Source organism: Nannospalax galili, unplaced genomic scaffold, assembly GCF_000622305.1.
Source record: "Nannospalax galili isolate Female #2095 unplaced genomic scaffold, S.galili_v1.0 scaffold893, whole genome shotgun sequence".
In the NCBI taxonomy this organism is placed as follows: Eukaryota; Metazoa; Chordata; class Mammalia; order Rodentia; family Spalacidae; genus Nannospalax; species Nannospalax galili.
In genome coordinates, this window is record NW_008333776.1 from 635554 (window position 1) to 660755 (window position 25202).

The window sequence follows — 25202 nt, forward strand, 5'->3', positions numbered from 1 at the left end:
GGGCTCCTGGAATTTGGGGCTCATCATCCTTGCAGACTGAGTGGGTGGTTCCCAGAAGTATCCCACGAGCGTTATAAATGGGTGTGTTATCACTGTGAACCTTGAAGCAGATGTAAGTTATCCAAAGGCATCTGGGGTGAGGTCTTCCCAGAACATCCACAAGATAAGAGATGAGAGTAATACTGAGTATCTCTTACTGTAATCAGTAATTCAAGAGAAATTGGCTTATGGCTATAAGATGTGGTAAAGTACTTTATGTGCTGCCTGCTTCCCCTGCTAGAATCTTTCCCCTAGCACTCTCAATTTCCCAAAGGTTTCCATGTTATTCTCAGATGCAGAAGTGGCTCTGGATTCCTAGCACCAGTCTGAGGAGGCCCAACTTGAACACCCTCCCCCTCCTCTGTTCTCTGTGATCCATCTGGGCTCAGGACACTCCAATTTAGAGGAAACACAGGAGTCCTCTGGTTTAAAGTTGCCCAGTTTTCAGAAGCAAATATCTACAATGCCTCATCCTTTTCCTTGTATGCTTAGTGGAAATAAAAGAGGAAAAGTAGATAATTTAAAAAATGCGGCATTAAATTAACTTTTTTATTTTTAGAATCAATATACTAAGTCCCTCAATTATTTTTTTTAATTGGGGTAAAAAAAAATCCCTAACAAAAGTTGATATTTTGACTGTATTTGAGCTCATATTTCAGTGGCATTAAGAACATTTACTGATGTGTAACTACCACTATCCATCTTCAGAACGCTTTGTCATCCCGAGTTCATTTTTAATTCTCCTTCATCCTGTGCCTTCCTTCTCTACACTAGCATTCCAAGACATATGTACATGCCACCTGCTAAAACCCTCCTCAAGAGACATATGTCCCCTTTCACCAGAGCAACTAGAAATGGAGGTTAGGAGACTATGACCGTGGGTGGGTGCTGCTTCTGGATTTTGAGACTGTACAGACCAACTACAGGGTGGTTTCTACACCAAGCATTTGAACCTGCGATGCTTCCATATCAGGCAGTTGATATTTTGGATGTTTGATTTCAGTTGCAGGCTCTGAAGAATTTATCATTCCTGTGCAAACCAAAGAAACTAGTATTGAATATGCCTTCTAATTCAGGTACGTACCAGCTGGCCATGAGCAGGGAAGGTCCACATCTCCTACGGGGGGTAGCAGAGCCTCCACCCCTACTTCTCTTCTCCTTTTGGTCATTCTGTTCTCCTTCAGCCCTTCATTCTCCCTCTATTTCCTCTTCAGTCATTTCTGTGGAGGGACAGAGTCCAACACACCACTTAGGGATGAAATTGACATGATGGTCACCTCTCGAGTCTGGATTCCATTGAGGGACTTCGTTTCTGCCATGTAGCCACAGTGGCCACTCTAGCTATTTCCCCCTACTATGAGCCAGGTTTGCCTAATGCCTGGATGCTATGAGCTCTAGCTTTACATGTTAAGTGGCTGGCTGGGTTTAATGGCTTTAGATATATTCTGTTGTACTGATTTGATTACAGTTTCCACTTAAGTTCATTTTTCTTACTGTTCTTTGAAAATGGCATCTTTTGGAGGTTTACAGTTAAATTTTTTCATTTATTATTTTTATTTTATGTTTGAATGTACTGCCTACATGTATATAAGTGCACCCATGTCACATCTCCTTTTTAGATTTTCTATGTGTGTTTTTTTTATTTGTAAGACTTAAGACTCAGGGCTATAGAGATGGCTCAGCAGGTTAGAATTCATACTGCTCTTGCACCCACAACTGCCCGTAACTTCAGCCCCAAGTGTTCTATTTTTTTTCTGCCCTCTAAGAGTACCTGCACCTACCTCCACATACCCTCACACAGATACCCACAACATACACATAAGTGGGAAAAAAAAAGACATAAGACTGGGTGACCACAGGTGGAATTCTTGTTACTGCCCCTCAGTCCACTGACTCTTGCAGTACACTTAATAAACCCATTTTCTTTTTTTTTCAATTACTTAATAACCACATAATTAGAAGAAGCATTTCATTACAACAGCTTTGACATATTCAATAACAATTTCCAGAGCTAAGCTGCATCTCTTTCAAAATTGGCTGTAAATTTTTAGGTTTACAGTTGAATTAATACAGTTATACAATATTGTACTCAGTATAAACCCTATATGACATAAAATTGAATGAAGTTTTAACCTTTTAAAAGATCTTCATTTCATTTTAAAATATACTGTTTCATACAGAAAAACTCATTTTAATGCAACTAATACTTAGATGTTTGCACGTGTGTCTCTAATCTCTATATATCTGATTATTACTAGTCATAGTCGGTTACTCTTGGATCCTTGGCACCTGAGTATGGATATAAAGTCATCAGGTAGATTTCAGTGGTAATGTTTCTCCAGGCCCTCATTTTTTATATAACTTTATTATTTATTTGTATTTATTTATTTATTTATTTATTATTTATTTATTTAATGTGTGTATGTATTTCATACAGAACATCCCAAACAATCTTATTCATCTATATACCCACATCCCAAGTGGCACCCTCCCATAGCTCTCCTTCCCACTGGAACCCATATACTCTGTCATCCCTGTTACTGTCCACTATGTTGTCAGTGCCCCCAGCCATCCCCCAGTGCTTGGCCATCCACTGAGTCTAGTCAGCCTATCTAGAGATCCTTGTTTTAGCCTGTTTTCTTAAAAAAAATTAAAAATTGTAAAAAAGAAGCAACCTGATGCCCAGGCTGGCCTTGAACTTGCAGCCACCAGTGTACCTGGGTTGCACCATCATACCTAGGTTCTATTGTTTTACTGTCAGGGGACTTAACTTCTGAAAGTACTGGTCACTCGTGAGTCAAGGAGACTCCTTGTATGTCATTTGCATATAATTTGCATACAATGTTTTTTGTGGGGTCACAAACTTTGAGTGCTATTCTCTGGCAGTTCTCAAGCTACAGTAAGCCATTGGGTCCTCAGGTGACTAATTTTAGTCTCCTGCCCTGTTATTAATGCTAGCTCAGAAATGCAGAGTCATGGGGTCGAGAAGGGTGAGAAGGAGGCAGGCAGATGGCCAAGTGAGAGTGGAACATAATGCCTGACCTTCCATGGGGTTATGAGCTCAAGCCCAGGTAAACAGTGTAGCCCCCAAAGGGAGGAAGCCTCTTGCTAGTATGGGTCCTGGGGTTCCCAATGAATGCAGGGTCTTGGATTTTCCAACAGGTCTGACCGCAGTAGCTATGCTGGGGCTGCAGGATGTGGGTCTGCTCTATGTACCCCCATAGGGCGTTCTTTGTCTACATCATGTGACTATAGATCTGATCTTGCCAATGGGTTCTTGTCTTCACAGTCCACTCTTTGAGACCTTCTGACATTAAACTCGTAGCAGCCATTGGCAGCCTGGGAATTGTAAGTATTTAAAATTCTTGGCTTAGGGAACCATTTGGTACCAGTGACACCACAAATGAACTGATACCCCAGCAAAATGTTCCATTTTGGGTCAGATGTAGTGGTACATGCCTGTAATCCCAGCACTTTGGAATTGGAGGTAGAAGGACCAGAAGTTCAAGGTCATCCTCAGCTACATATTGAGTTAAAGGCCAGCCTGGGCTATGAGACCCTATCTCAAAAAGTGTTCCATTTGATAGCGAGTCTTGTATGAGTCAAAAGCATCCTAAAATGCAGGAGGGCCTAATTTATTAAACACTCAAATGAATGCCTACATTTTCCTCAGGATGGGGAACTTGTGGAGTTTCTCATTAATACATTAACGCCATTGGTAGGATTGCCCACTTTTTCTATTTATAAAGAACATTGTTATGTTTTAAAATTTTATCAAGTTTTTGTACAAGTATGTGTTGTGTGCTGAGCACAATTCCTTCCTGTCTCTTGTGTGCTGAGCACAATCTCCTCCTGTATCTTATCTCCTTCTCTTGCCTCTTCCCCTCCATTAGTCCCCTTTGTTCCCCTAGACAGTTTCAGGTCTACCTTTATGTCATATACACATGATTTAATGTCTTTCTATAAAATTTAGGGACCACAGATGAGAGAAAACATATGACATTTATCTCTCTAAGGTTGGCTTAATCATTTAATATGATTATCTCCAGATGCATCCATCTCCTTCAAACAGCATGATTCCATTATTTATGGCTGAAAAAAGAATATGTGTGTGTGTATATATATATATATTCCTCTATTTTTGGATACCTAAGTTGGTTTCATAATTTAGCTGTTGGAAATAGTACTACAATAAATATTGCTATGTAAGTATTTCCATGATATCTTGACTTGGAGTCCTTTGGGTAAATACCCAAGAGTTATACCACTAGATCATAAAGATCAGTTTTTAGCCTCCATACTGACTTCCATGCACAAAATTTGTAAATCAATCTTTTAAGCTTTGTATTTATAGGAAAAGGGAAATTAAAATCAGTGTATGTTTTCTTTAAAAGTTCATAATTATGGTAAATACATATAATTTACAATCTTAACCACTTGAAATTTATAAGATCTAATACAATGTAAATACAGGAAATAGTGACAAGAAAAATGTCTACATTCAGTATAGAAGAAATCTCCCATCCCTCCGCTACCTCCATCCCCCGCTTCCTCACTGAACTATTTCTTCCCCTGGCAATTTTCTCTTCCTCTTTCATATCTCTTGTGTTCTGTTGCCCTCCCCATCTCCTTCTCTAAAGCCTCCTTTTCCCCTTTCTGCTTTTCTGAGTGCTCCCCACACTCTCCTAGTGTCTCCTAGGATACTTCATCCTACACTCACATAGCACATCCATGTTTATTGCAGCTTGCTCCACAAGAGCAAGGAAATGAATGGTCCAGCCTAGATGTCTATCAACAGATGGATTGATAACAAAAATGTGGTACATATATGCAAGGGAATTTTATTCAGCCACAAAGAAAAGTGACCTTCTGAAATTTACAGGAAGATCGATGGAATTAGAAAATATTAAGTGAGGTAACCCAGGCTCAGAAAGACAAATATCACATTTTCTCTTTCATATGCAGATCAAAGCTTCCATTTTAATAATTTTAAGTGTTTAGTATGGTAGTATAAAGTATATTTGCATTATATAACCAGTCTCCAGAGCATTCTTGCAAAACTGAAACTCTCCACCCATTAAACAACAACTCACCTTGTGTTTTTCCAGCCCCCAGCAACCACCATTCCACTTTTTGTTTCTATGAGTTTGACTAGAGACCTTACTTCTGTGAAATCATACAGCATTTGTCTTTGTGTAAATAGCTTCTTTTTGTAACATCATGTTTTCCTGTGACTCCTTAGTAAAGATGAATACTATTCCATTGTATGGATGGTGTGCTGCATAGCTTTAGTGTCAACTTGACATACCTGGGTTGAGGGCCCTCAATTGGGGAATTGCCTCCATTGGACTAGCCTGTGGCCATGTTGGTGGGGCATCTTCTTGATTATTGAGTGATGTGGGAGGGTCCAGCCCACTGTGGTGACACCCCTGGGTAGGTGGGCCTGTGTTGTATAAGAAAGCAAGCTGAGCAGGGGCCAGGGGAGCAAGTCAGTAAGCAGCATTCCTCCATGGCCTGTGCTCCAGCTCTTGCCTCCAGGTTCCTGCCCTGAAGTTCCTAACTTGGGCTCCCTGATGAACTATGACCCAAGAGATATAGGCTGAATAAACCCTTTCCTCCCCAGGTTGGTATTGGTCAGAGTATTTTGTCATAGTAATGGAGAAACAAGCTAGAACAGATGGATATACCATATTTTGTTTATTCATCCATGGGTATTAGGTTGTATCCATCTTTTGATTATTGTCAATACTGCTATAAATATTGATGTACTAATAATCTTTTCAAGATCCTGCTTCCCATTCTTTCATAAGTATACACAGAAAGAGAATTATTAAATTATATGATAACTCTAATGTTTTGGAGGAAACTAAATGTGATAGTACATACCTGCAAGCCCAATGCTTTGATCCTGCATCAGTTTTCTAAGTAAGTTTGAGGCCTGAGTTACCTAGTGAATTTCAGACCAGGCTGAAATGTACAGTGAGATTTGGTCTCAAAAAAAAAAACCCAAAACTTTACTTTTTTGAGGAACTGCTGTGCTGTTTTTGATAATGGCTGCACAATTTTACATTTCCCATCAACAGTGCAGTTTCTTTATATTCTCAACACTTATTTTCTATTGTGATTTTCATTTTCATTTTTCTAATGGTCAGTGGTATTCAGTATGTTTTGTGGGCTTCTTGTTTATAAATTCTGAGTGGCATGTTTTATATAGCCACGCAAGGAAGAAAAGGGTGAACAGGGAAAGGCTTATCTGGGAGAAGAAGGCTACAGGGCAGATGACAACTTTATATGCCCTAATCAGTCCTACCTTCCCCATCCCACCTATCCCCCTCAGACCTGAGCCAGGAGGATTTCCCTCTCCCCCAGGCTCTTCCTACCTCCCTTCCTGCACCCTTCCTGCCCTCACTCTGGCCTGTGTTCTCTCAACTGTAGCCCCTTCTTCTAGGCCTAGCCCAACCCCTCCCTCCATAGAAGTACCAGCAAGGTAGTGTTCCAGAGACCCTAGTCCTGTCCCCCCAGCCCTCATCTTGAAAAACTAACCTCTCTGAGATTACCTGAAACACTCAGGCTTGCTATATTTATGAATATTACCTCTCCATGAACAATGTGTGAAACTGCCCAGATCTAGAACTTTCCCTACTCACTGAGAACTGTGGATGACATGAAGTGGAGAATTGAGGCCAGAAGAAAGGTGTAGAGATAGACTTAACTTTAGGAAATGGCCTTGGGCCTGGAGACATCTGGCCAGCAAAGCTTCCCCACGCAGCTGTCTGTGTTGATGGAGGAAAGGAAGCTCACCACAGAAATGATGAGAAAGGGGAGATGGAAATCAATGAGCAAAGATTTCCTGTGCCAGATGACAGCTGATCTTTGCTGAGCCTGTGTCAGTACGCACTGACGGCAACCACTCCAGGTTCCTGCAGGTGTGACCCACTTTCTGGAGGATTCTGATCCTCCCACTTGAGGCAGCAAAATCTCTGTTGAGGCAGATTTCTATCAAATCTCTCACCGGCTTGCACTTTTCAATCTTGCTCTGAGATGAGCGTTCCTGTTCATGAATGAATGGCTCAAAACTGACCTGCTGTCTGTCACTTCTTCCCCTCCTTCCGGGGTGACAGTTGGGGCCTACAGGGATAGAATGAAGCACAAGCCAGGATGGCCTCCAACCTTCTAATCATCATCAGACCATAGCCATGCCCAGCTACAGTCAGGATCAGATTTGAAGGCACAACTCCTTGCAGGCCACCCTTTTCTCTCTGCTCTGATGACCACTTAGATGGGTTTGTGTGTTAAGAAGACAAGCAGGCAAAAAGAATAGAAGACAGTGAACTTAAAAAGTCATTAATGTTGACACTTTTGCTTTTGAGTTTCTGGAGCTCTCTAAAACCAAGATATATTTGCTTAATTTTTTTGTATTTTTCAACATATATTTTTAATGAATTTTTGTGTATTTCATACACTACATCTTAGTCCTATTTAGACCGCCTCTCCTATCATCACCCTCCTGTACTCCCCACTGAATTTCATGCATTCTGTCCTGTATGTTAGGGCTTTGTGTCCCCACAAGTCCCTCAGTGTGAGTTCATCCACTGGAGCCTGGTCAGCCTACTTGGAGTCACTCTCTTAAAGACTAACTCTCCCTCACCCAGCAGTGATCAGTTGCCAATAGTTCCTCAACTAAGGTTGGGTCCTCCTGCCTATTTTACCACTTCTATGCTGGGCTTTTGTCTGGTTTGAGTTTGCATGGGTCTTGTGCGTGCTGTCACCATTGCTGTAAGTTCATATGAGCAAGTTACTTACCAGCCACCTGGAAAACTCTGGTTTCCTATGGTCTTTCACCACCCCTGGATCTTGTGGTCTTTCTGCCCCCCTCTTCTGCAATGGTCCCTGAGTCCTGAATGGGTGAGGTTTAATATAGGAGTCCTATCTAGGGACACATACTTGTTTATTTTGGATTCTTCATAACACTTGTTTAATTGCTTTAGATCTTTATTTTCTCACAGAAAATTTTACATAAGATATGCAAATAATCATAAAATTTATTTTCAAATAATGCCTATATGTTCTATTCAAATCCAGATACACAGTGTAAAAAAAAAGACAGAAGATCCATTAACATCTTATTCCTCAGCCTCACCTTACACATATGTGCACATACACAAGCACATAGAATCCAATATATAGCAAATTAGTGCCTAGGGACATGTGACACATAAAATCTAAATAGTATCGTATTGTCATATTCTATCTGTAAATTTAGTATTTTTGTTTTTCACACTTTTCACACACAAGATATTTCCATGCCAAGAATTGAGAGGTTGCAATCCACTCTACTGAATTCTTTGGGGGCACAGCCTGTGTCTTATTTAGCTCAGGTCCCTGAGGTTATAGTACCTGCCAGGCATTAAGCAAATGAGAATTGAAGAAAGAAAAAGGCAGGCAGCAGGGAACCTGGAGACCTAGGCGGTTTCATGACCCCTCTCTGAGACTCCCCTGAGCTCCCTCTACCTCCTGGCACTGTCCTTTTGTTCTCCCTTCCTTCCCCTCTCTTCTCTTTACCTAAACCTTCCCTCTGAAGGCAAGATATGCTGTCTGTCAGCTAACTACCAGAAGCTTAAATGTGTGGTCTTAAAAAATATACTATGTCTTTAAGTCAACTGCCAACATTGAAATCAGGAGATTTCAAATATTTGTATTTCCAGTGTCTGTTGAAATATGAGATCTGGCAGTCATAGGTTCCCTGCCCCTCAGGCAATCATCAGCTCAAGCTGGCAGACAGTGGCCCCTCTGATCTGGCATGGACTGTCCCGCTTGCATAGCCCAGGAGGTCTGCTCCCCTGACTGCCTGCCTAACCGGAAGCCCTGCTCACAACCCCTGACTTGCATCTTCGGGTGATATTTGTTTAGCTTGTCACCTCTCTCTCTGGAAGGTTACTGACAGTGAAGGACTCAGTCCCCAGGGAGAGCGATTTCATGATCAGCTTGCACTCCCTAGAGGGTTCTAGAGATATGACCCAGTTCCATGGCCTGGTCAGGTTGGGGCTGGTGGCTAGGACAGCTGTGCTCTTTAAAGCAGGCTGGGTGAAGACAGTGAGGGCATAACTGTCTACTTGTCACCACTACACCTGGCATCCTGTCTTCTCAGAATTTTGACAGAAGGTGTGTGTGTGTGTGTGTGTGTGTGTGTGTGTGTGTAAGAAATATGAAAATACTGGAAATAGTTAATATTTGCTCAGCATGTTCTATGTCTTGAGCACAAGTCCAAGCATCCCTGGAAAGTTCTCGATCCCCTCCCCAGGGTTGGGTGCCACTGCCTTATCTTCAGCACTAAGACCAGGGCTTCACCAATAGGGAGTGCCCTGAGTTGCCCAGTATTTTTTTAAGGGGAAAACCAGAAACTTGCTTTATTCATTAGGAAAACATCTATTCATTCAATAAACATTCACTGAGTGTTTATAACATATCAGCAGTATTCCAGGACTAAGGAATACCTGCCTTCGATGGCACGTACATTCTAGTCGAGGAGATGACAACAAAGTCGACCTTAGATTGTAGAGAGCTACCTTAAAATAACCTTTTGGAGCTGGGCATGGTGGCATACTGGGGAGGCAGAGGCAGGCAAATCTCTGTGAGTTTGAGGCCAGCTTCATCTACATAGTTAGTTCCAGGTCAGCTGGGGCTACAGGAAGACCTTGTCTCAAAAAGACCAAAAAAATCCTTTTGATTCTATATAGAATATAATATGACTTATAATGTATTTGAATCTATCCTCTGAGGCGATGGCTCAGTCATTCTGTTGTTAAACTGGCAGACAAGTTCTGAGGAAGTGGGGGACGGGGTCTTCCTGTAAAATGAGCAAGGTAGACTCTGTTCTTCTGTGGACTCAGAGCTTCCCTGTCACCTGAGAAGGGGGTGTTCTGACAGGCAGCACTGGATCACAGGGAGGCTGTTTGCTGGCCTCCGCTGACTAGCTTGCTCATACCAAGTATCTCTTCCAGCCTCCAGACTCCGGCATGGTCACCGTGGAGAAACCTACAAGGTACTCATCCTGGATCATAGAGCAAACAGAGGCATCTCACAGTCCTTTAACTCCTTGCTTGATTGATAAGAAGACTGAGGACCAGAGAGTTTAGAGGCTTTGCTCAAGGTTTGGGGACAGAGCAGTGACCAGAACCAGCCCAGCATTCCCAGACTCCTGGTGGCTCCTCTAGGTGAATGAGAGGGAAGTGAGAGGAAACAAAACAATGAAATTCCTGCATCCTGTCACCACCAGGGTTTGGACCAGAGTCATTTTCCACTGTACTCAGTGTCGTCTTCAACTTTGGCTGGGCAAGACTAAAGAGCTGGGGAGGAGGGTCCAGAGGTAGCTATTACCCCTTTTAGTCTCCTCCCTGGACTTTTGAGATGTCCCTCTCACTATTAGCAGAGCAAAGTAGGGCCAATGTCTATCATTAAATAACCCAGAGTAGGGGAGGGAAGGGCTGTGCTGGGTGACAAGCCCAGTCTCACCCTCACATGCTCGCTTCTCCTTGCAGAACTGAGAACAAAGCCCAGCAGACATGTATGGGAGTGATGACAGGTGAGTCTTGGCTTTTGAGGCCAGATTCCAAATTGTCCCCCATCTCTGTCACACAGCAGCAACTTTGTTAATAAAGAATATGTACTTTTGTTGGTCACTTTATCACCAGAGCCTGGGAAAGGGGAAGGAATGCTAGGTAAACAGATAAGGGAGCCAGGGAATAGAAGATCAGAGGCCCCGGGTAGATTGTGAGAAACGTATGGGTTAGGATTAAAGGACCTGAGAAGGGGACTGAGGTGGCTGGACCACAGTCTCATGGGCTCCTGCTCCCCCAGAACCCCAGGGCTGGCCTTACAGCATTTTGGTCTCGTTCCCTCCTCCAGCCCATTTATTGATAAAGTAAAACTTCATTTTATAATCTCTCCCTCCTCACTTTTCCTATAAATGTATCCTTGGATCAGAAAAATAAAGTGAAGAAAATAAAAGCAAATTGTAATCCACAATTCAGAGATAATTGCAATTAACACTCTGGCCTTTCTACATACAGACGTGTAATGAATAACGCTATCTGCAACCTGACTTTCTTCATTTAATACCAGAGAACCCTTGGGACTCTATGAAATCATCCTAAAACCCTAAGTTCCGTAAAGCCACTAACTAGCCTGATTAGCTAGCATGTCCTTTGCCTGTTGCTTATAAGCCAGGAGCAAGGGTGACAGGCTTTGACTGAAAATCCAGAATAATAAAATGAGTTGGTCATGCAGATACCAGACAGAGCCAACACCCTGCTACAGTGATGAGTCAGGAGGTAGTTGGTGCCCTGTCAGGCCAGCCTGGGAATTGACACAAAGGACCTATGAGATGTTAGGCTCTTAGAAAGGAGAGATAAGAATCTTGTTCCTCCTTCATTTGTGATCCAAAAGGGAATGTTGAGGCCAGCTGTCTAGCTCTCCAGTCACCTGATTAACAGGTGAGGGTATATCAAGGGTTAGTTAGTGTGGTAGGAAGGTCTCCTAGGCAAGAGTCGAAGTGTTCACTGACTCGGTGGCTGTCCAGCTGTACTTAGGCCTGGTCTCATTTACTTTCAAGTGGTAGGAGAAAAGAAATGAAGCAGCCAGTTGAAGAATGCCTGGGAAGAGGGTGTGTTCTTTAGACCCTGAAGCCACCAGTTCTGCTCTGTTGCTTCACCCGCTTCTCCTTCTCACTCTGCCATGTCTAATGGACCCTCTTTACATCAGGAATCCCAACTGTGCAGAGGGCAGCAGAGGTAGCGGGGAGGGCGAATCTTGTACCTGAAGCCCTCAGAGGCAGGACTTGTGAAGCTGAGAGTGACCCGGGTAGCAAGGAGCAGACACTCTTGCCATCATGGGGCTATTTTGCTGATGGAAAAATGGAATGTTGGGAAGATAAACGGACTTTTCCAAGGTTACATGTTCAATAAGTGGCAGGGTCCCTGGGAACCCAGGGCATCTAGCCCCACAGCCTTGCCCTTTGTCCTGTCCCCTAGCACCGTGGAACCTGGACAGAAGAAGTAAATAAACTCCAGACCAGAAACTCAGCAGATGAGACAAAGTAACAGGGAAATTTATGTGAAAAGTTCTAAGGTCAAGTTTGCTCACAAAGAAGCAATCTGATACAAATACTTTTAATCTGGAAAGTAGTCCTCTCTGGGACTTTTTACCAGATAGTTGTGTGTTGTCATTGGCCCATAGCAACTGTCTTCACATAAGGGATGAAGTGGTCCCCATGCACACATGCATGCCATCATTATCATCTTTAACTGGGCTTAGAGCTTTTCATTCTCCACACATGGGCATGGGCTCCTGCAAGCTTGTCACAGGTAAGGAAGCTGGGTTCAGGGCTATAGCGATAGCTCAGTGATTAAGACCATTGACTGCTCTTTCAGAGGACCTGGGTTCGATTCCCAGCACCCACATGGCAGCTAACAACCATCCATAACTCCAGTTTCAAAGGATCTGACACCCACTTCTGACCTCTGTGGGCATTGCACGATATAGGTGTACTTACACACATGCAGGCAATACACTCATACACATAAAATAATAAATAAAATTTAGAGAAAGAAAGCCAGGCTTGTGAGTCTGGGTTAAGGATGGCAAAGCTGAATCACATAGGTCACCTGAGGTCACAAAGGCAAACAACCAGCTGGACTCCAGCCCTGCTCTCCTTTCTCTGTCTGCCTGCAGAGTCGGCTCCCTCACAGACAGCTCCTCTCCAGCTGTCTTCTGGATCCTACTTGCATAAGCCAGGGGGTTCTTTTGGATGGAGGCAAAAAGAAAGGGAAGTGGAGGAAGAGGCATTTCCCTCCACAACACTGTCTCCCTGCTCTGCCCTCTTCTCTCTCAGGAGCAAGACACAACTTGAGCACTCCTGACAGCACTATTTTTAGCGGTCCTCTGGCTGTCAGCTCAGGGGCATGTTCTCTGTGTTCCCCAGAGCTTTCCCGCCCTACTGTCACTCATGAGGAGCAAGGGGGACTGGCAGGCAGCCCAGAGTTCTGGTTCTAATCCCAGCAGCTCTGTCAGCTGGGAGACCTTAGACAGCTTGCCTGATTTCTCTATCTCAGTTTCCCCAGGAGCGAACAAGAAAATTCTTAGGCCTGGCCTGCCAGGCAGAGGCTCATTTTTAGCTCCCTTTGCTTCCAAAGGCGCAGGGGTGACCTTAGAGCCCAAGGCAAAGTGTGATGGCTGTGCCTTGTCACCCTAAGGATCGGTCATCTCTAGAGGTGACCCCTGGCTCTCTCTTAAGCTCTTTCAGACATCATCAGACATTTCAACCCTTCTGTTCTGATGGCCACGTGCTCTCCTGAGAGGAGTGATGTAGCCTCCAGTGCTGCTGAGTAAGTTGCCTTCTGGTCTCTCTCTGGGGTTGTATATTCCTGCTGGCCTTGGACATACAGGCATGAGGATTTGGGAATACTGGCAAAGGTCAAAGAGATTTAAAATAGAAGTCTTCATTAAGACAATGCCAAAATACCTATCCTCTGCTGATTTTAGTCTGCCTCGTCATCAGGTCAAGTCTGTCTCTCATAAGTTCAAGTGCTTCAAGGTAGCCTTGGGCTCAGAAATTGGGAACTGTGCTGGGGTGAGGGGTCAACTTCCTGACCCTCAAAAATACAACACATCTTACTGATTGTTCTTACTACCCCCTTGCCTCTGCAGAGACTTGTTGATTCAGGCTAAAGATTTGGTGAGAAACTTAAAAGAAAACCCGGTAAGTCTTTCTAACTCTGGTGTGGTTAGGCTGCCTGTGTTTGCTGCAAGGTAATTAGACCAAACACACAGAGTGACAATGGCCCTGGTTCCATCTTGTCATGTGGCCTGGCCTCTGAAAATGTCACTTCCACTGTAATACTCTGAAGGTGACTAGAGAAAAGAACTGGCTCCTCTATATTTAGAATGGTTTTCTGTGTGGAAACTGAGAAAGTCAGCCGATGGGCTAAATGACCTCTCACGTTGGGAAGTGGTTGAGTTCCAGAGAGAGATTAATTTGAATGTGATTCCTGTACTTTCTGCCTGTAGCCGTGTGGGTAGGACACTCAACCTTGCTTAGCTTTAGTTTTCCTATTTAAGGAAAGGGCGATTAATGAGAGAGCCTGCTTCAGAGGGCATTAGAGGACTGAGTGGTGTACTGAATGTGCCTGGCCAGGAGCTCTCATTGGCATTTCTGGGATGATTGCCCTTATTAATAATTACCACATTAGGGGCTGGAAGACCACTCCATAAGAAAAGTGCTTTCTGTGCAAACAGGAAGACCCGAGTTCAATCCCAAGCACCCACGTAGAAGCGAGGCATGGTATGGGACTATAATCCAAGCACTGAGGAGGAAGAGACAGGAGGATCCCTGGGGTTCACTGGTCAGCTTAGTCTAGCCAAATCTAGGAGCTCCAGGTTCAGTAAGAGAACCTGTCTCAAACAATAAAGTGGGAGCTGGAGAGATGGCTCAGATGTAAAGAGCACTGGCTGCTCTTGCAGAAGACCCAGGCTCAGTTCTCAGCACCCACATGGAGGCTAACAACCATCCAAAACTCCACTTCCAGGGGGATCCAATGCCATCTTCTGGCCTCTGGGGGTATTGCATGACATGGATGCACTTACATACATGCAGGCAAAATGCATACACATAAAATAAAAATAAATTAAGTAAAAAAGGTAGAGAGTGGTTGAGAAAGATACCCAACATCAACCTCTGGCCTCTACATGCACATGCATATACCCACTACCACATTAATATATTTTACTTTTTAGGATAGAGGCCTCTGTGACATATTGCTGTATGCTTTACTGTCTACTCTCCTACCAGCTCACATGCTTTTTGCCCAACAAATAATTTAGATAAGTTTGTAATAAGCATCCTCTGATCTTTTGTGTCGCCCTTATTGGCAAGCGTCTGACAAGACAAGCTTTGAACAAGTTGACTCTAACCCTGCACTGAGCCTGACCTTCTATAACCAAGGGAAGCCACTGTCTCTGCCAGCTGTGCATTTCTAGAGAATCCAGGAGTTGAAGCAGTAGCTATTCCAGGTCATATGGGATGGCTGCCAATGCAGGAACTAGGCCATGAGCGCTTTCTTTCTTCCAAGCAGGAGGAGCCCAGAGTTTCTGAAATAAATAACTGTATTAGTTACCTTTTCTTGGCTTTGACCAAATACCTGACAAGAAACAACTTAGGGAGGAAGAACTCATTTTGTCTCATTGTTTAAGGGGATACAGTCCATCATGGCAGGGAAGGCAGTGGGCTCCTGAGGCAGCTGGTCACTTTATAGCCTCAGCCAGGAAGCAAATTGCTGAATGCTGGTATTCCCCAGGCTTTCTCCTCCTTTCTCTCTCATTCAGTCTGGGCTCCTAGCCCATTGGATGGTACTACCCAAGTTTAGAGTGGGTCTTCCCTCCACAAACCCCTCTGAAACTGCCCTCACAAACAGAAAGGTATGTATCTTAGGTGATTCTAAATCTAGTCAAAGTCAGGCATGGTGGCTCTCAGGAGGCTAAGGGAGGAGAAATCCTAGCAAGTTTGAGGCCAATCTGGGATACAGAGTGAGACCTTGTCTCAAAAAAAATTTTTTTTAATCAGTCAATTTGGCAATAGTTAGCCATCACAATAATAATAACAACAACAATGAAATTGTTCTGTATAACAGCTGGGAGGTCCTGAATCCCACCCTGTAATTTTAAAGCTGAAGAAATTGCAGTTCCAAGAAGTCAAGTGACAAGTTCCAATTCACACATCCAGTTACAGCTAAACTCTAAGGTGCAGAATTCAGTATTCCCCAGCTACACAATGCTTCCTTAGAAAACAATTTTGTTTGTTACATGAGTAATACTTTCACTCAAGAAAAATTAGAAAACAAAATAATATTAAAACCATCCTCAAGCCTAGTACTAAAAGATAGTGCTTCTAATAACTTTGTACATATTTCCTTGCACATTTTTTCTAAGTGTGTATATCTGCATAAATAAAACAGAGTGTTACTGGATGTAGATGATTTTTATAAACTACTTTTGTCAATATTTCTAGTGATGTTAATTACAGTTCCCATTATAAATTTGTTTAGTTTTATTTGGAGGGACTTTAAAATATTTTTATTTATTTTTATTTTATGTGTATGAGTGTTTTGCCTGCTTGTATGTAAGTACACCTGTGCAAGAATGCCCACTGGGGTTAGAAGAGGGCGTTGGCTCCCCTGGAACTGGAGTTACAGACAATTGTTAACTGCTATGTGGGTGCTGGAAACCGAACCTGGGTCCTCTACAGGAGCAGCCAGTGCTCTTAACTGCTGAGCCATCTCTCTAGCCCCAACTTTTTTGGTTTTATAAGACAAGGTTTCCCTGTAGCCCCAGCTCCTCTGGGACTCACTCATTAGAACAGGCTGGCCTCAGTCCCACAAAGATCTGCCTGCCTCTGCCTCCTGAGTGCTGGGATTAAGGGTGAACAGCACCATGCCCAGCCCCCATTATCATTTTAATAACCACATAGTGTTACATTATATGAATGTTCTGTAGCTTGCAGTATAACACATTATTTTAGATATTTATGCTGCTTCCAAGTTTTCATTCCTATGAATAAGGCATCATTGTACCTAACTCTTTCATGCATCCTTATTTCCTTAAAGTACATATTGAGAACAGGGCCTGGTGGTTATATGCCTGTAATCATAGCTACTTGAGAGACTGTGGCAGGAAGATCACAAGTTCAAAACCTGCCTGGTTACAAAATGAGTTTAAGGTCAACCTGGACAATTAGTAAAATTCTGTTTCAAAATTAAAAAACTTTTAAAGACTGCAGGGTGGTGCGATGGCTCAGTGGGAAAGTACTTGCTTAGTATAGACAAGACCTTAGGTTCAATCTATAGTATTAAAAAATTTAAGATAAGCCCCTTAAACCATAAAGACCTAAATTGCCTTCTAGAACAGTTATTCCACATTATATTCCTGAGTACTTCTTTTGACAAAAAAAAAAAAATTAAACACATCCAAGCCAAGTATGGTGGCTCATGTCTATAATCCCAGCACTCGGGAGGCAGAGGCAGGTGGGTCTCTGTGAGTTCAAGGCCAGCCCGGTCTACATAGTGAGTTCCAGGCCAGCTGAGACTATATAGTAAGACCCTGTCTCAAACCTTCTATTCCCAAAAATGATTTTAAGGTAGTGGGTATATGAAATTGAAAGACAGAGAAGGTCATCCTTCTGGCCTAAAGTCTCACCACTGTTTCTTTTCTATGTTATGCTTCAGCAACTTGACTTTCAGCATGACTGGAAACTCATCAATGTGTTTTTCAATAACGCAAGCCAGTGTTACCTGTGTCCCTCTGCTCAACAGGTAAGGTGCAGGGTGGTGGGTGAGGATTGCAAATACTGGTGTGGAAGAGAGTGGCCTAAACCTTTCTGATCACTGACTACTGAGCTAGGGCTGAGGCCCCCTGATTTAGAATTAGGACAGGTGGATGAGTGAATAGGATGGATGGATGGATGGATGGATGGATGGATGGATGGATGCTCAAAAACACAGACACGGACAAAAGTATTGCCTTTGCTTCTTCCCTTCAATATTTTCAGTGTGGGAAAATACACATAGTATAAAACTGACCATCTTGACCATTTTTGTCTTTGGGGTGGTATTAAATACTTTCATAATTTTATGCCTAATATTGTACATTTATAGCCATCCCAAGAGCCAAGTTGTTTTTAATTTTTGTTATTTTAAAGTTATAAAAATTTTTAATTTTATATTCATTGTTCAAACTAATAGGTCTCATAATATTTTCATACATGTATATAGTGGATTTAGATCATATCCCTCCACGTCATTACTCTCCTTCCCCCCTTTTCTACCCCCTTCCCTTGTCAGAAAAGTCTTCCTTCTGTTTTCATGCCTTTTTCTTATAAATCTAGATTCCACATAGGAGAAAAAAATGTGTATTTGTCTCTCTGAGTCTGGTTTATTTTGCTTCACCCAATGACCTCTCATTCTATCCACTTTCTTGCAAATGATACAATTTCATTCTTCTTTATGGATCAATAATATTCCATTGTGTATATATATGTATATATATCACATAATCTGTTCATCTGTGATGGGTACCCAGGCTGGTTTTACGGCTTGATTCTTGCGAACAGTGCCATGATAAGCATGAATGTATAGATAGCGCAGAATCTTGATTCTCAGGAGAAGTACAGCTGGTTCATGCTCTAGTTCTGTTTGGAGTTTTTTGAGGAACTTCCCTACTGGTTTCCATAGTGATTGGACTAATTCACACTGTCAGCAGTCACGAATAAGGATTCCCTTTTCCCCTCAACCTCTCCAGCCTTAGTTGTTGTTTGTGTTCTTGATCATAGTCATTCTGAATGGGGTGAGGTGAAATCTCATTATCCTTTTGATCTCCATTTGCATGTTGACTAAGGATATTGAATTTTTTCATGCATTTAATGACCATTTAAACTTCTTTTGAGAACTGTGTTCAGTTCATTTGACTGTTTATTGATTAGATTATTTGTTCTTTTGGTGTTACATTTTGTGAGTTCTTTATATATTCTGGATATTAATCCCCTGTGAGATAAATAGCTGCCCAAGATTTTCTCTTGTTTGTAGGGTTTTTTTTTCCTACTCTGTTGTTTCCTTTGCTGTACAGGAGATTTTAAATTTAATGTGATCCTATTAAGGACAGGTGGTTTTCACTTACCAATCCCTCATATCAGGAAAATAAATTAAAGCATAGATAAGCTGAGTCAGCGATATCTTTACAATGGTGGAAAATCAGCTTCCTACTTAGTTAAGAATCATTTTGCCTCTCTTAATTCTGACTTCATGTGAGTACTGAATAGGTAGGATGTATATTCAGGCATAAGCCCAAGCCCATGAATTCCAGTTGAAGTAAGAAGGCTGCTGTTTATCTAAGGCAAACAAACTGTGGGCTTTCCTTTCTGGCTTGTTGGCTTTCCTGGGAACAGGACATGAAGCATAGCTTTGTTAATATTTGTGTTGGTGACTATATCACAGATAGTGACATGTCTTTATTGAAGATCAACCAGGTTTAATTAGTTGAAAGTGTAAGGGGTTGCTGGGAAACCTAGCCTATAATGATATGAATGACACAGACTATTTAGAAAGAATTTGAAGTCCAGCTGTCACCAAGCTGTCTCTGCCATTTACAGCAGACCCATAATTTGCCCACTTCCCTGACTGCTGAGCCTAGCTCCCAGGGCCTCTGTCAGGTCATAGCTCAGGCGTGGGCAAAGTTTCTTGATGTGTCCCTCCCCTTCATGTATATCATCTTGTCTTCTTTCAAATCCTGCATATTCTCAAGAACTCCTGGGCATCTGTCAAAGCTCCCCATGCTTAGTGATGTGGGATCCCCTGACCAGCTCTTATTGCCCAGTGTTCCTTCAGATCTCCTAAGTGTGTCCTATGTAGATGATGAAGGTTTCTATTCTTGCTTGTGCCGAGTGAAATTTACCTGCTGTCTGTTCTCTCATAATTAACTCATGAATTATACATCCAAGGATTGACGTATTTAGTTGACATATTCAAGAAGTTTAGGAATTCCCAAGAGTGCATTTAGGAATTGCTGCATTCTTCTATAGATTCACTCATCCTTTATCCATTCACACATTATTATACCCTTGTGTTAATTCATCATCTGACATGCAAGGACAGGCTATTACATTTGTGATGAGCTTGTTCATGTTGGCATTTGGTTTCTTTCATGATGAATGTACCTTCATGGATGCTTACACTCATTCATGATTTCTTCTATGCAATCTAATTTGCAGCCAATCAATTCTATATAATCTATTGTCTTTAATGTATTTACCCTTTCAAGCATTCTTTTATTTCCTTCATTTTTTTTCTTTTCTTTTTGAGACAGGGTCTCTCTGTGGCCCCCAGCTGGCCTGGAACTCACTATGCAGACCAGGCTGGCCTCCATCTCATAGAGAGCCACCTGCCTCTATGTCCACTTCTGCTGGGATTAAAGACATGCACCACCATGCCCGGCTATCCCTTCAAGCATTCTTGAATATGGGGCATTCCCAATGCAGAAGTTTTTACTCTCCATTTTTATTCCTTAGAGCACATCTTGGATGAAATTTCTCCCTCAGTAGTTGTTCATATGTGCTCTACAGAGTTTCAAGGGCTACTGGAGGTGCCACCGAGGGCAAAGCTGGACAGGTGGGTCCCCATGTGACCTCACAGAGCAGCTCTACCTTACCCATGTCATGTCCAGCTGGCATGAAAAAAGGATTTTATCATTAAAATGAGATGTTAAACTACTGTCTGACCCTAGGACCTGGGATTCTCTTCTCCTGAGAATCTTGAACCCCTTTAGAGAGGAAAAGACAAGGGCTCATGTCCCCATTTGTTCATTAGGGTTTTCTTCAAAGTCCTAATGTACAATTAGGAACTGTCCTCTGTGTAGTAGCAGTGTTTCCTCCTCAATGGTGAATAGTGACCTGGCTCACAGCAGTGACACAGGGTGCTCAAGGAGCCTTGGTGTTTACTTGTTGCTTTCTAAAGCTTACTTTTACTAATGAGTAGATTAAAAAGAACAGTCAGAAGAGAAAAAATTAAGGAAACATGGTGGCATGGCAAGAGAACATACACTTTATCCATTGCAAATGCCGCTGGAAGCACTTGTCAGCAATTCGGCTGATGCAATGGTGGTACGATTGAAGAAACCAGACCGTGCCGCCATTTTCTAACTCAGTCATTATCTTTGGAATAAATTCCAAGGATTTTATTAGAAGAAGTTAAGTCTTGGCTCAGGTTTGAGTTTAATAAATAGGAATTCTGAATCTTGAGGCAAAAGGTGAAGTATTCAAAGTTTGTGTTACATGTGACTTTATAGCAGAAGGGCTGTCTAGAGGAGCATCAAATCTCCCACCAAGAAACAAGGACAGTTAGTCAGCCAGGTGACAGCCATTTGGAGCCTGGGGTGCTGGGTGAGCCCCAATGTAAATATTTCCCTCAATAGCTACAAACACACACTTGATCCAGGGGTTTCTGAAAGAAGAGTCACACTCGGGACAACTGAGCTCCTCCAGGTCTCCTATGGAAGGTAGATGTCCCAAATGTGGAATAGACCAGCAACAGAGAAGTTTCTGGACCCAAATGTGGTATAGACCAGCAACAGAGAAGTTTCTGGACCCAGTTCCAAGGGGTCTTCAGGAGGGAAAATGTAATGTTTTACACTAGCTTCCAAAGACTCTAGGTAGAAGGTTTTATAACCAGTCATAGGAACAGACTGGCTGGACTGGCCTCCCAGGGGCCAATCTCTCAACCATAGCAGGGACAAGACAGACAACCAAGACATAGGGCATTTCCTCCTGTGCTGCCAGTAGCTGGCTACCCTCCCTCTGATCCCCATCTTGTGATTGGCAGCTGTCTCTGGAGTCCTGCCCCTGTCCCCCCAGGTAACAGCATACTTCTAGATCGTCCTTACTTTGCTGAGCCAAGTCGCTTCAGGGGACAGCCATTTGCAGCCAGCTGAGCTTGTCTTCCTGTAAATTGTATTTCTTTCTCACATTGAATTGGTAACTGGGGGTCAGATTTAGAGGTGCTCTCGGGTGGCTTATTTTTATTACATGCGAAGAGAAGAAGGGTGTGCGTGCTGGGTGGGAGGCAGATGGATTTATACTTGGGTGATAGGGCCCTCTCAACCCTTTCTCTAGGACCCTCTCTCTTATTCAAGGCAAATGTGGTGGGGGCAGGGGGTTGGGGAGTGGAAGCTGGAGGAGGAAGTTGGCAAATAGTCCAATTTGAACATTTCCGACCTAAAATCCAAACTTCAAAACCTTTTGAGCATTTCAGATTTGAGATTTGGGGATGATGATTGCTCAATTGATTTTAAAATATATGCAAATATTTCCAAATCTGAAAAACTCCAAAATCGGAAACACTCCTGGTCCCAAGCTTCTCAGAAAAGGGATGTTCAGTCTGTGCCCTGTGGAAGTTTCTTTTTTCAAAATATTTTATTACATTTTATTGTGTGTGCACATATGTTTATACATGCATGTGTGCATGCACACACGTGTGACACAGCATCTGAATGGAGGTCAAAGAGCAACTTAAGGGAGTCAGCTCATTCCTTTCACCATGTGGGTCCAGGGTTTGACCATGGGTCATCAGGCTTGGCAGCAAGTACTCTCTGAACCATCTCATGGATCCATCTTTTTAAATTACATTTTTGCTTATTTAATTATTTACTCTCTCTTTCTCTCTTTCTCTCCCCCCCCTTTGTGTGTGTGTGTGTGTGTGTGTGTGTGTGTGTGTGTCTTTCTCTCCCCCCCCCCTGTGTGTGTGTGTGTGTGTGTGTGTGTGTGTGTGTGTGTGTGTAGGTCAAAGGACAATCTACAGATCCTGGGGACTGAACTTGGGTCATCAGGCTTATGCTGGTGCCTTTACCAACTGAGTTTTCTTACTGGTGCCCCTGTGGAAACTTTGAGGCCTGTCTGGGTCCTGAAATTCAGGACTGGTTGTGTTCCCTCTTCATATTTGATTTTCTTCAGATAAAAGCAACTCCCAAGAAACTCCTTCAGTGCTTGGGAGTAAGTCTCCCATACTTTACTGGGCATGTCAGTGCTACAGAAGTATTTCTGATTATATTCAAACCTTGGGTTTGTCCTTGCCTGTTCTGGAACTTCTGGTGTGGGATAGGTTGGAGAAACAGAATGGACCAAACTCAGGAACCAAAATGGAGCAGCTCTGGGGATTCCACACTTGTTGGGAAGCAGGGTCTCCATCAAATCTTTGCCTATGGTCTCTGTGGGCCCAGCCTGAGTCTGGGCTCCTGGACCAGTGCCCTCCCTGTTACCACCCTTGCTCACTCCAGTTCTTTTTTCACAGAAAAGATACTTGATAAAGCACATGGACAAGTTGGTGGAGATTCTGAACTACTTGCACCAAGAGGTAAGGCTGTGGCTCCTCAGTCACTGGAGACTTGGAACTGTAATGAGGGGCAAGCACCATTGTGGTACCTCCAATTTGACTCTCAATAGCAATTGCCAGAGTGAAGAAAATGGACTCCTATTGGAAGAACAAGATCGTTAGGCAGAGAAGTCTCTGAGGACCCTGTCTTTTCACCCTCTAAGATGAGAAGGCTGTTTCTGAGAGGGGTTTGGCTATTCCCAGAGGACTCAGTGGCACTGTAGTTGCTCTCTGACTGAGTCTAGCCTGAAGAAGCCAGGGCCTCTCTGGAAGCTGCAGGTTCTGAGAGCCTGAGTACCGTGCTATGGCTTTTACCTTCCCCTGTGCTTTGCACATACATCCCCAAGGATCTGGGCCCCATTGACCACCATAAGGGAGGCAAAAGGTGCATTTCTAGGATGAAGAGCCAGAGGAGTGACAGCTTGGACCAGTCTCATCCAAATGCTCTATGGGGTGCTTGGCCCCCAAAGTAAACCCACAAAGGGTTCCAGAAAGCCTGAGGCCAACATGGCAGCTTGGCAAATGCTCACTTCCCTGTCCTTTTTGTCCTCCTAGGTCCCCAGAGCATTTGTGAACCTGGTGGAGCTCCCTGAGGTTACAACCATGTCTCATCAGGGGACTGGGTTCAGGTAAAAAAATAGGGACATAAAAACAAGACCAGCATCTGCTGGGTGGCTTCCACATTCCAGGACTGCACAGGCTGTCCACATCTATTGAGCCCTTGGGGAGACCCAAGCATGGAAGATGTAGAGCTCAATAGCTGTGTAGCTCACACACAAGTGAGTTGCAGAGTTGGGGTGGGAGGGTCTTGTTTGGGGAACCAAGTTAAAGGATGAAATATTTAGTTTGGTTAATATAGTGCTAAGCACCCCCACTTATCCCAAATGACTTGAGAGCTTAAATATTTTATTTATTATCTTTATTTTATGTGTATGAGTGTATTGCCTGCATGTATGTGAGTGCACATGTGTCGTCCAATGCCACAGATGTCAGAAGAGAGCTTTGGATTCCCCTGGAAGTGGAGTTAAGGATGGTTCATAGCTGCCACGTGGGTGCTGGGAATCGAACCCGGGTCCTCTGCAAGAGCAGTCAGTGCTCTTGACCACTGAGCTATCTTTCCAGCCCCTGATTTGAGAGTTTAAAACACAGTTGATAGAGTACTTGCCTAGCACGCACAAGGCCCTGGGTTCAGTCTCCAGCACTGCATAAAACCAGATGCGGTGGTATACACCTACAATCCCAGTGCTTGAGAGGTAGAGGCAGGAGGGCCAAAAGTGCAATGCTAACCACAGTGAGTTGAATGCGAACCTGAGCAACATGAGACACTGTCTCACACAAAACAAAACAAAAGTCACGTAAGTTGGGCTAAAGATCTCTAAATCAAGAAATACTACTTCTGGAAATTAGAAAACAAAAGTAGCCTGAATGTATTTTAATGTCTCAGAACTTAATTCCCATGCATTTCTGAAAATTATCATAGGCTTTAAACTTCTTGGTTTAGCTTAAGAATCTTTAATTTGAACCTGAAAAAAGAAGTTCATATGGAAAAAGTCAGGGCATGTATCCAGGAGACGTAAGGGAAAGAAAGAACTTCTCAGTTGCATATCTCCATCACTAAGCAACTCTCAGTCCCTCTCCCTGCTGAAGACCCCCCAGATACCCCTACCCGACCAGCTCAGTCACTTCCATCTCATTTTGATCTGCAGCCCTGCATCAGAGCTCTGCAGTTGCTCAGGGGAGACCTCAAAGCTGTCTGAGGCTGTCATGCAGTGGTCCTATCAGGTGAGTCCAGGTGGGAACCTGGGCTGATGGCCCATGGGGTCGTGGGCATGTGGAAGACAGGGACAGTGGAGGACAGCGAGTGAAGTTTGCTCTAGTGGGACTTCAGCTGAATTCAGTACTGCTAGGAGCTGAGAGAGGTACTTCCATACCATTTTATAGAATTCGGGGGCCACAGAATGGGTGGGAATCAGGACTCTACTGACCCTCTGGTCAACAGTGAAGAGCTTTGCCCATTCGTTCTGATATGCTTTGTGTCCTCATTGTTGCTTGTGACACCACATGAGTGACTGCTGTGCTTGTTTCATCCAGGTCATGCCTGTGTCTTAACCCAGAGGCAATCCAGGGCTCCTGAAGCTGTATGTTCTAGTTGACCAAAGAGACTAAGTAGACTTAGTAGACTAGTGTAGAGGGCTCAATGAC

General features: G+C 43.3%; 1 protein-coding gene across 1 annotated transcript in view; it reads left to right on the forward strand.

Moving 5' to 3' along the window:
- Positions 1 to 1060: 1060 nt before the first annotated feature.
- Plb1 (phospholipase B1) overlaps positions 1061 to 25202 on the forward strand; it is a 129710-nt gene continuing 105568 nt past the window's right edge. The window contains exons 1-10 of the mRNA XM_029561251.1: positions 1061 to 1115; positions 3329 to 3387; positions 10041 to 10081; positions 10578 to 10621; positions 13331 to 13421; positions 13744 to 13795; positions 17313 to 17399; positions 22920 to 22982; positions 23556 to 23629; positions 24707 to 24782. Coding sequence (XP_029417111.1) covers positions 1100 to 1115; positions 3329 to 3387; positions 10041 to 10081; positions 10578 to 10621; positions 13331 to 13421; positions 13744 to 13795; positions 17313 to 17399; positions 22920 to 22982; positions 23556 to 23629; positions 24707 to 24782 — 603 coding nt within the window. The 5' untranslated portion in view covers positions 1061 to 1099. The remainder of the gene's footprint in view (positions 1116 to 3328; positions 3388 to 10040; positions 10082 to 10577; positions 10622 to 13330; positions 13422 to 13743; positions 13796 to 17312; positions 17400 to 22919; positions 22983 to 23555; positions 23630 to 24706; positions 24783 to 25202) is intronic.